Source organism: Gracilinanus agilis, chromosome 2 (genome assembly GCF_016433145.1).
Source record: "Gracilinanus agilis isolate LMUSP501 chromosome 2, AgileGrace, whole genome shotgun sequence".
NCBI lineage: Eukaryota > Metazoa > Chordata > Mammalia > Didelphimorphia > Didelphidae > Gracilinanus > Gracilinanus agilis.
This window is the reverse complement of record NC_058131.1, coordinates 391,626,365-391,638,262: the sequence shown is the minus strand read 5'-3', so window position 1 is coordinate 391,638,262 and position 11,898 is coordinate 391,626,365. Positions and strand designations below refer to the sequence as shown.

Genomic DNA, 11,898 nt, shown 5'->3' with positions numbered 1-11,898 from the left:
TGCCACCTTTTTTACCCCTGATAATTTGAGGGCCTTCAATGAGCTTAGCAAAAATTTCAGTTGGAAAAGTCCTCAGGAACCAAAAATTTAACCAACATCCAAACACTAAACCAGTGAATGATTAGCCTTATCTTGAAGACCTTGAAGAAAGGGGAACTCTGATAACATCCAGTGTAGTCTATTCAACTTTTGGACAGGTAGAAATAAATATTGGGAGATATTTCCTAATTCAAAATGTTTTTCCTTTTATAACTTTGGTTTTATCTTTTGAGGTCAAGAAATTTCATTACCTCATTACCTCCTCCACAGATAAGTACCTGAATAGAACTTGTATAATATTGTGACCCTTCCCCTCCCCAGTTCTTTTTGGGTATATCCATCTTTATTTTTAGTTAGTTCCTATAAAGCATAAACTTCAGGCCTTTGGGCTTATCCTTTGGGATACCAATATATAATATTTTCCTAAAATGGGGTTTCCCAGAACTGAACACAATTTAGGTCAAATTTAATTAGGGTGGAGTGCATTGATAAAAAAACAGCTTAAAGTTCTTGGTCAGTATAGCTCAAGACTTATTGCTTTTTGGTATTTCTTGGGGTTTCAGTGATTTCTGTAAATAGCCCAAATGGAAGTTCTCTAACGGACTCTTGGCTAAACTTGAAATTGCCTTCTAATTAATTGCCTAGATTTTAAACACTGGAGTGGTGGTGTCCTCAACAAAATCCTTGAACCAAAAACATCTGATAAGTTAACCATAAATAATCTTTTGGTACTCAAGTGCCTCAAGTGTAAAGCAAGCCATTTTAAAACCCCTCTTCCCGCCTGTAAATCTGGCTGCTTGAGCTCCTGGTAGATTCCCCTTTCTATGAAGCCACATCCCATGTGCCACCCTATTGATCCTTCTTGATTCCCATCCTCTTACCACCTTAATTGACATTCTTTTTAAAAAACCCTAAACAAATCTTGAGGCAAGGATTAAGCAAAATGGGGTTAAATGACTGAAGGATCACAGCCAGAAAGTATTGAAAACCCAAAATTGAACCCACATCCACTGTGCTATCAGTTGCCCAGGTATTGCTTTCAGATATTTGTATGTTTTGTGTTTATCTTTATAATACTATATCCTTCCAGAAGAACACAATCTTGAGGACGGGCTTTTTCCCTTCAGTATAAACATTTAAATACCTAATAATGCTTTGCATATATTCAGTCTATTTGTTTCTAACTTGGTCACTAAGATAACTGAAGTGGTTTGCCATTTCCTTCTCTGGCTCACTTTACAGATGAAGAAACGGGTAAAGTGTCAAGTGACTAGGGTCATAGAGCTAGTGTCAAAGCCCATATTTGAACTGTTCTTTTTGTGCTCTATCCACTTATTCCTTTGCATAAGGTATATTAAGTGCTAATGAAAGTTGAATTTAATTTAATCTCTGTGGCTTAGCCCCCAAAAGTTAATTCAACACACTAAGATATTCCAAGGGAAATAGCTATTGCTACTTTAATTCTTACCTTTACTTTAAGATCCTCTATTTTATTGCTAGTCATAAATCAGTTCAAAGCTGTTTTAGTTTTAGTTTCAGTTTCACATGACATTTTGCATCTACTTATGTGTTGTCTTGGAATTTTTTCCAACTAGATGTTTCTAGTTGAAGGCTTCTATTATCACCTTTCCTGTTTGGTATGGGGCTTTGTATTGACTGATAGAGCCAGACCAGGCATCTCCACCTCACTCTCACAATGCTTTTGGTATTTTGAACCCAACTGAATGTTCTAAAGATCAATTTTGCAGAGTATACTTCAGGGACAATTTAGATTTTTTAGATCAGCTAAAAATGTATGCACTGGTTTTTCAGGTGTACCATAGAGACAGGAAGTGAGAAGGAAACAAGTTTGGAAAAGGGTGAATTAAGACAATTTCAGGTCAACTATAGTTGTGACAAACTGGCTAACATTCTCAAAGAGATGTGGATTTTGGGAGTCAACTATCTGAAATAAATGCCGAGTCAAATGGCTCCCAAAGCCTTGGGCAAATGCCAAATAGGCATCCCAAAGATTGAGCATGGGGTTGAAACTAAGGAAATTAGAAGCCCTGGCAAGTGTGGAAGAGGGCCAATAAATTTGTCTAAATGAAGCAGTGTCAAAGATGAAGATGGAAAACAGGTTATTGGTGATGGCCAAAGCCAAGAAAACAGCTGAGGAATGAGTTGATACATTTTCACTTTTGGTTACTTCTGATCTTAAGTCCTATGTGGCCCTGTGGTCAAATTTTGGAGTACTGTAATGGGCACAATGGAAGGCCTTTCTTTGTATGGATTCTCCTTCTAAAGCTTTTGATAAACAAGTGAAACCTGATTGTCCTGTTTCATCTTGTCTGCAAGCCTCTATAACCTGACCTTAGAATTCCAAACAGGAAAGGGCAGGGAATATCCCTGAGCCCAGGAAAATCAGTACTTTGATCTCTTTCAGAATAAGGGCTGGATTGACTTGGCCTTCTGTCAAGTTAAAACTATTCTGTAATTTCTAAAATAGATTTTTGAGATTTGCCACCATCACATTGCTTTTAAGAGGTGGGGTTAATTAGATTGTTCATGGGTACTTGGTACTGTGTTAGTATGGATTAGGCCTTTGTCCCTTCTGTGAAAAGGCAATATTGCATTTAAGGTGGTCTTCAGTTAATACTGGTTGTAGCTTTATGTCTTAGTTCCTGGTAGCTTGTGCCTTCTTACCTGAGTGTTATTAATAACCCATCTTTCCAAAGCGATTAGAATAGGGAAGGAAAGCATTAAATCAGATGGACTAGAAGTGTTTACAGACATGCGCTGCAAGTCATTCTAAATATTCAGGATGAAAAGGTTGGGGTAACCCTGGAGAAGAAAAGTGGCTAAGCGACCTGGGGATCAGGAGTCTGGATTTTTACTCTGGCCCTTGCTTGCTTTAAATGAATCACTTCCCCTCTTGTCAGTTTTTTTCCTCTACAAATACTAACTTTACACGTGCACACTTGAACAAAAGCTTTTATTATATCCTATGGACATGAGAAGCAAACCTTGATGTTTATTTAGCTCAAGGGCAGGAAAAATGCATTTTCCTGGAGACACAGGAATCAAAGGCTTTCAAAGATGGAAAAAAAAACTACATCAATCCCAAATGTTGATTATTTTACAAGTGAAAAACTTCAGTAGCAAAAATCTTGAGATTCATTGTGCAGAAAAACAACCATTCTGAAGATCAAAGTTGAGAGCAAGGGAGAAATAGGGAGTTTTAAACAGAAAATTTTGGATCATAAAAAAGCACACCTTGTATTTCAGCACATTAAAGAACAATTAGAAGTACATGAAGTGAACTGTTAACCGAAGCCTTTTCTCACAAAAAACCCTCAAAATTAACAAAATTCAGATTGTATCAACAGTAAGCCCAAAAAAGAGCTGGCTACTGTCCTAGGCCTTTGCCCTTTTCCAGAATGACAGTGAAAGTGTTGGGTACATTTCTTTAAAATGATCAGAAACTGCATTTCACATAGCTAAGCTTGCTGGGGGTAGAGAGAGAGAGGGGAGCCAGAATCCCATTTGCTCTGCAGCTAGCTTAAGCCTTGTGAGCATTCATGACCCCTAGGAAGAATTGGAGGAGCATCTCTGAAGCAGGAGAGTGTGGCAGGCATCACACACACGTACAGGCCTTGGGTAGGATGGCAGTGCCAGCTCATTGCTTGAACACGTGTTGCAAAAGATGTGTCCACAGTTCCGACAGTGATGCTAGAACATGGTTAAAACAATAACAAGGCAGGTGGGAGTTTCGTTATGTCTGCTTTACAAGACACTTTCAAAAATGTACTTTTGGAACGCTATCCATTAATATCATTCCCGCTCATGGCCTTTAACCCTAGACTTTATGAAGCAGGACTTGGAATCTTTGGGAATAACTTTTCTACTTTGGCTGCCTATAAACTCACTGGGACCTCGGCCTCCCTCTTCTACAATAAGCTAAACTGGGACAGTCTTGCCTGCCCAGAGTATGCTACTGAACACTAAAGAAAAGGAATGGAAAATAAGAGCCTTAGGATGAGATTGTGCTCCCCCACCCCCCACCCCTCAGGACTTCTGTGGTGCCACTCTGAAACCAATGGTATCCTTTAGCTAACAATGAGTGTCAGGTGGCCAGTCTCTATGCCAGGCCACCTTAAAATAAAGGATCTCTCCTCCCAGATTAGTTTTGCCTGCAGTCAGCCTTAAAGCCTCCACAGGAGGCTGTGATGACTTTTGTCTGGATAGAGCTTGGATTTCATTCTAACAATGTTATTTCAAGGTTACTGCAAGTAATTACCTGCAAACAATAGAGGCTCCTGCAAAGGAGGTGCTAAGCTGCGTGGATATGAGAATATTTTCTCTGCTCAGGCCAATGAAATGGATAAATGCTAATAAGTCAGGTAGCAAGAAAATATTTTATACTTTTGATACACTTTTTAGACTAGGTTTAAGGGAGAATGTAGATTTATTTCTCTGAATTTGGAAAATTGAGAAAAAACTTAGTCAAGGCCTGAGCCTTGGAATTGCTCTTACCTTCCTCCGGGAGATGGAGAACTCTTTCTCACACTGTTTGCAGTATGTTGCTTCATCATCTTTTAGCCAGGTGTGACCCTAAAAAGAAAGGAGCCCTTAGAATCTGATTTTTTGTTGGTATAATGAAACCAAATGAAGACAAGTCTGAGGGGCCAGAGTTGCCAGTGGCACTCTTTAGCAGGGACACTAAACTGAAGCCAATCCCTTGAACAACTGAAAATTTTAGGATCGTGAATGTTTTTAGGTAATTTTTCTTAAAGGTATGTAAATGGTAGAGTGTAAGGAGCACCGGTTTTGGAGATAGAAGACTTCCTGTTGCACTTTTCTGGTCTTGCTGTTTGTTTGCTTGTAACATGCTGAGCTTTGGTTTCATCATTCTATAAAATGAAGTTGGCCTAGATGACCTAGTAATCTTATGAAATGCATTATTTTCCTGTAAAGCAAGCCAGCATATGTGGCATATACATTAAACATAGGTCACCAAGACTTGCCACTACTTCTCATGACTGACATGTCTCTCCTTTCCATTCGCACTACCAAAACTCTTAATCTCTGCCTCTAGTTTATCCCCTTTCCAATACATCCTGCCCTTTGCCGTCATCATCATTTTACTAATGTCCAGATTACTCCCCTGCTCAAAGCCCTTCTGTCATTTCTCATTGTTTACTGGATAACTCAAACTCCAGGGCCCGGCATTAAGGCTCCATACTTTGGCTCCTACCTACCTTTTTAGGCTTCTCACTTTCTTCCTGCTCAGGCTCTAGCCAAGATGGATTGATTGCCAGTCATTCTTCAAATGTGCCTCTAATTTTCCCTTCTCTGTGCCCCACTCTCTAAACTTTTCCAAGTCCAGCTCAAATATGTGTTCCATGAAGCCTTTCTCCTAATTACTTTCACTGATATGGGAATGAATGGGAAATAGGTTCAGGATGTATGCCAGGTATATTGGGAGTTTTGGAGAAAAACCAAAATCCCTCTAGCTTACTTATAATCCAGTACCTTTAGTGCCTTATTGACCTCTTTTATATCTTCCATCTTCAACTTTGATCTGAAAAATATTTAATGACATAAGGAGGAAAAAGTCCATCAAATCATGTTTACTGAAATATAAAGGTTTTTGTGAAAATAAAATGTATTTTGGAATTAAACCCCCCTCCCCCAACAATTCTCCTCTTTGCTTATGTATGGTCTTGGAGTGTTTTTTCTTTCATTCTAATTTCTGATTTTATTCTATTTCTGTTCCTACTTGGTTTAGGATTAGCAGTCTTTAAACACTTAAGAATGTACAGCTTTTAAGCATCACAAAGAAGTATCACATTACATGTATAGTTACGGAGAATTACTATGGAAAAGGAAAACTAAAACAAGTTATACACACAACCAGCTCTAAGCTGGCAATGAGAAAACTGGGTCAAAATGACAGTTTGATATGCAGCTAGGCCATTTCACGAAGACTGCCATAGAAACTTATTCTGACATTTAACAATGGAGGAATTAAGTGTAGTTCCTCTCTTTGTTTTGGATAGGATTTTCTGTCCTCTTCCAGTTACAGGACAGAAGAGGAAGAACAAAAGTAGTGAAGGCAAGGATGACAAGAGGGCAAAATGGATCTTCTGGCATGAAGGTGCCCTAAATGATGGTTAACATAGTGAACTTCTACACAAGGCAAAAAAGGTCACTTTTTAACTAGACTGAATGACACAGAGTAGTCAAAGTGCCTTGTTCAAGATTTCAGTGATTAAGGAGCTCACCTCAGGCTTTTGAAACTCCATCTAGAGCTAGTGTAGTAGGGTGGATCCTTTGCATGTACACACAAGATCACTAAACTAAACCTACATTAGAAATCCCTCACCCCTTTTGTTCTTAAGTGTGGTTTTTAAAAAACATAAAAAAAAAAATTTAAGTTCCAAATTCTCTTCCTCTCTCCCTTCCCCCTTCTGAAGATAGTAAGCAATCTAGGAGATCACTTTTAAGAGTAAAGCCAAAGAAAACAGCATAAAACTCAAATTTCTGGAGTTTGTAGTTTTGAGTGAAGTCAAAACTGTTAAAAATATTTTCTTTTTTTTTTAAACCCCTACCTTCTGTTTACAATCTATACTATGTATTGATTCCAAGCCAGAAGAGCAGTAAGAGCTAGGTAATGGGGTTTAAGTGACTTGCCCAGGGTCACACAGCTAGGCAGTGTCTGAGGTCACATTTGAAACCAGGACCTTCTGCCTCTGCCTCTGGGCCTGGCTCTCAATCCATAGACCCACTCAACTGCCCCTAACATTTTCCTTTTTTTTTAAAAAACGTCAAAAGCCTGAGCAGGTCAGTATAACAAAATAAAAACGAAGGTAATAGAGCGTAAGAACAAGCAGTCCTCAAAGTCACATGTATGTCACAAGATATCATTTTTTCCTCCTATATTCCAGCTACCACTGAAAAGATTCAGCCATAATCCCTAAAGTCTTCCTTCTTCCCAGCTCTTACCATTAATCTTAGCTTCTTATAAAAAATGCTTAATTTTGTAAATAACCATTTTGGAGAGAGTTCATTTTTCCTTTCAGACAAGTTTAAAAGGTACACGTTCTTTTACATTTGTGAATTTAAGCTTGTTCTGGGTTATACCTTGATGGTATGCTGCCCTACACGGTTGGTAATATCACTAGAGGACAGTATTTAGCATCCTGTGCACAAAGACTTGGGAGACTTGCCAGTGTAGACAACTCATCTGTTTTAATTTTGCTACTTAGTACTTAGAATCATGCAAGGTAGGGCCATAAGCTTCTTGTCCTTGGCCACATTCTGATCAACTTTATCAATGACTTGGGGAGAGATTAAGAAGGCACGAGTCTCAGGATCACAGATGACACAAAACTGGAAATGCTGATACGCAGTATGAGACAAGCCTGTTAAGCTTATGCAGCAGCGTTCAGGTTAGGTACTGATCTCTGAACCTCTCTAGTTTCATCATACTTTTCTTGAGGTGGCCAAAGAATAATAAAAAGTAATAAAAAACATCAAGGAGGGGAGGGGGATCCAAATGAAAAGAAACTATTAACCTGCTCTGAAAAATACCACCATATGACTGTCCTAGGTATGCTTCTTAAAGACTAAAGAACATCAGAAAGAGAAGGGTATGGGGTAAAAAGGGTGGATGAGAAAGATTCTGTGATGAATATGAGTACCCTGAAGGGCAAGTAAGTGGCCCAGTGGATAGGGCACTAAACCAAAAGACCGGAGGTCCTGGGTTCAAATGTGACCTCAGACACTTCCCAGCTATGTGACTCTGGGCCAGTCACAACCCCAATTGCCTAGTCCTTGCCACTCTTCTGCCTTTGAACTGATATTCAGGAACAATTTTAAGACAGAAGGTAATGGTTTAAAAAAAAGCGAATGGGCCGGTTAGTGAACAGGTTTTTGGTGCTTAAAATGGTTCTTGATCTGAGTCAGTTGAAAAGGTCCATTTGTTCCAATTAAGTTGAACTTGGGAACTTACTGGCTAAGGTGTAATCCCATTTCCTGTAGTGCTTGTTCCTGTTCTTCACAAATCTTTTGTAATTCTTCTTTCTTCTCATATAGTTTCTGAAGTTCCTATAAATAATAAACCAAATATTTTATAGAGAATCAAAGACTCATTTCTCAAGGATAATCACACCCTAAATTACTTTGTCCAAAAACTAACTCAGGAAGATTTTTAGAAATGGGACTCTGATCTTCTATAGATGAGAAACAACTACACTGCCGGCTATATGCCATCTTGGAACACTATTGTACTTTAAGAAATGATGAAAGGGAGGGCTTCAGAAAAACCTGGGAAGATTTATGAGATGATGAGTGAAGTGAGCAGAGCTAGGAGAACATTGAACCCAGTAAGAACAACATTTTAAGGAGAATCAACAGTGAAAGGCATTGCTTCTCTGATCAATACAGTGATCCATGACAATTCCAAAGGACTCATGAAAAAAGCTATCTACTGATGAAGTCTGACTTCAGATTGAAATATTTTTTAACTTTTTGTTTGCAAAACACAGCTATGGTGAAAGTTGGTTTTGCATGATTTCCTATGTATAATGGGCATCGTATTTCTTGTCTTATCAATGGGTGGGGAAAGGGGACAGGGTGAGAGAGAATTGGAACTGAAAAAAAACAAAATAAATCTCCATCTTAGTGTGGATCTGCTTTGTAGTCAAGCCTTCAAGTAGTACTTATATTAGTGGGTTCCTAAATTTTTATCTTTTGAAATAACACTTAGAAAAATAATTTTAAAATCCAGATAAGAACACTTGGATTTTGCTTCCTGGGAAATATAAGATTCAAAGACATGAATAAATATAAATAAATACTGTTTTGTTAGAAGTAGGCTACTTATAGTAGGGCACTTAACTGGTTCCTTGTGTAAGAATTGCTAACACTTTTTTTTTTTAAACACTCACCTCTTGTCTTAGAATCAATACTGTACATTGGTTCTAAGTGAAAATAGTAGTAAGGGCTATGCAATGGGGGTTAAGTGACTTGTCCAGGGTCACACAGCTGGGAAGTGCCTGAGGTCACATTTGAACCCAGGACCTCCCGTCTCTAGGCCTTGTTCTGCATCCACTATTCCACCTAGCTGCCCCCAATTATTAACATTTTTGAAAACCAATAATCCATTTGTAAAACCTGTTTATAGCACCAGGAGTTATGATAATCTAAACAATATCTAGAGCCTCTAAATTTATTATTCATAAGTTACTGTGGGTACAAAAAAATCACATTGAAAATGAAAATGTAATCAATTGCCTGAGGGGATAGTAAATTTTCAGAATTTAGAAATATGAAAAGGGCTTGAATAGGGGCTTTATATTGGTGAAGTGAACTTACAGAAAGTGGTAACATTCTGAGATCTCTCTATAAGCATTTGGGTAAACTACTGGGTTGGGCTGGTTGTTTACAATTCTCCCTCTGGGACAGTCTGATTCTATAATTAGCTAAACATAAAAACTAGGAGATCCTTGTATTGTAATTAAGACAACTGGGTTTCAAATGAATTTCTAATCCTAAGAGAAGAGAATGTGCCTTTCAGTCACTGGTAGGGAATCAGATAGGGTAGATCTCAGAGAGAAAATTTTTTCCAGGGAAATATATCTCCTTAATAACCTCAGTTGCTTTGCCCCTACTGTTTTTCTGTTTTGGAACCAATACTTAGTATTATTGTTTCAATTCAGAAGGTAAAATTCAGAAGGATTTTGAAAAGAAAAGGAGAAAAAATATATATCCTTAGTTCAAACCAGACAAACTTTTAATGAATTGGTTCCAAGGCAGCTGTGAACCTCTAAATTTGAAGGCTATTCCCTTTAACCCAAGCAAAAGCCAGGGTTACTCTGGGGTTCCAACTAAAGTTTGAACCCACTCCAGGATGAAATCCAGGTTCTGGTTTGATATGAAACTTGTAGAGTCAGCCATCAGCCCTCTGGGATAACTACCGTAGGACTAGAGCAGTTCTCAGGGGGTGGGTTAGAATAACTCAAGACTAAGTGGGTTCTCCTGGGGCCATGAGAAGGGACCTTGTGTGGTCCTAGAACCTTGAAGGCCCTGTTGGTGAGGTCATTAGCTTTTATCTGCCCAAATGTTATTTGCCATTCTGTTTATTGATATTTTTATGTGACCAATAAGTTTAATGAGACCCTGTCCTTGATGAACACTAAACCATTCTTTAGAGTAAAACTAACCACTACTAAGTCTAATTAAGACCATCACTTTTAAATTAAAAAAAAAAATTTAAGGAGGACTAAATTAAACCCCCTTTGAATACTTGAAGATCCTTCTGAAGTATAGCTATTTCTTTTCTGTTCAGTTAACTTACACTTCAAGGATTCTGAAGAAATCTATGATCATTACATCTATGCAAGGGGAAAAGGGTTTTCAGATGGTTTTTCTCAAGATGCAGATTGACAAACACCAATTCTTCACCTTCCACACACTGCCCATTTTACCTTTTTCAATCCATCTACTTGATGCAACTCTGTTTTGAGCAGAGAGGCAGCATCTTTTTCTTGCTGTAACTCTTTCTGAAGAGCTTGCCTTTGCTCTTTTTCCGACTTCAGCTCTCTTTCGAGACTTGAGCTGTTTTTAAAAAAAAAAAAAAAAAAAAGAGATGGTTTAATTAGAGATTATTATATTATGGAATACAGTTGAAACTTTGGACTTCAACACGCCAAATGAAAAGTCAGTTGATGTCTTATTTCTTGAGTTGGGAAGTTCTTTTTCTCAGCTATCCTTCCAATCGTTCTGTTTTCCCCCAAAACTTATATTTTCTATAACTTTTGTCTGTGAGAATGGCTTTCTATCAAGTATTTAAAAAAAAAAAAAGGCAAACTGTTATATTGTCCCAGAAATCTAGAAAGAAAAACTGATGAGAACATAGGTTAGAAAGGGGCAAGAGGGTAAACCTCAGGCTGTTTAGATAGTAAACAAGGTAGTTTTGGAGAAGAGAGGAAATAGGAACAATACTCCAATGAATAGGAAACTTCTTGAGTCAACTATTTTATTTGCTTTATGCTCTACAATAAGATCATCAATGACTTGTTCTGTGCACAGGGATAAAGAGGGATGGTAAAGGTGACTGAAATTCAGGGAGTAACTGTTACATCACAACCAGACAGGCACATGCATTGCTCCCAGAGTCCAACCCCCTTCCCTTAATCAAGTAGAAGCAATTGGGTATCATTTACCATTGTTTGTCCAGTTGGGAGAGTTGCTGTTGTAGGGTTTCAACTTTGCCACCAAATTCTTGCTTCAGTTTGTTGTTTCTCTCTTCAGCCCCTTGCCTGGCCTTTTCAGACTGCTGTAATCTAGACCAAAATATTTAAGACATCTATTTGTCTAACCCAGTGTTCAGAAAATAAATGAGAAAGCACTGAGACTTGGCATCTTTTATACTTCATTATTTCATCTCTCATAGCTAATTCTGAGTCTAAACACTGGAGGGGGAAGGGCCTTAAAAAAGTAGAGGTCCCTCTGACAGTCCTGGTTAAGGAGATATAAAATCCTCAGACTTTTGAGGCAAGATCATTTTGTTCCCTTCTCTACTTAAGAGAATTATAGAACCACTCTCTATAGGAAAAAGTGAATTTTCACTTCACAGACCTAGAAATTCTCAATTTCACAGAATTCCACAGAACCGTGACAGTGAGCATCAGGTGATATCATTACCTACCTCTCTTCCATTTGTTTCATGGCAGACATTACTTGATTGGTTTTTCCTTCATAAGATATGATTGCTTCATTCTTCTGCTGTAAGCAGCTCTCTGCATTCTAGATAAGAAAAGTTAGATTCAGAAAATGAAATAATGAAGATATTTATCCAGTGTTATAATAAAA

General features: G+C 38.1%; 1 protein-coding gene across 1 annotated transcript in view; it reads right to left on the bottom strand.

Annotated features, from left to right (window-relative positions):
- Positions 1–2,999: 2,999 nt before the first annotated feature.
- LOC123237522 (RUN and FYVE domain-containing protein 1-like) overlaps positions 3,000–11,898 on the bottom strand; it is a 44,117-nt gene continuing 35,218 nt past the window's right edge. Inside the window, exons 12-18 of the mRNA XM_044664492.1 lie at positions 11,735–11,832; positions 11,250–11,369; positions 10,512–10,641; positions 8,036–8,130; positions 5,554–5,602; positions 4,555–4,632; positions 3,000–3,750 (exon numbers count right to left, since the gene is read on the bottom strand). Of these exons, the coding sequence (XP_044520427.1) occupies positions 3,607–3,750; positions 4,555–4,632; positions 5,554–5,602; positions 8,036–8,130; positions 10,512–10,641; positions 11,250–11,369; positions 11,735–11,832 (714 nt within the window). The 3' untranslated portion in view covers positions 3,000–3,606. The remainder of the gene's footprint in view (positions 3,751–4,554; positions 4,633–5,553; positions 5,603–8,035; positions 8,131–10,511; positions 10,642–11,249; positions 11,370–11,734; positions 11,833–11,898) is intronic.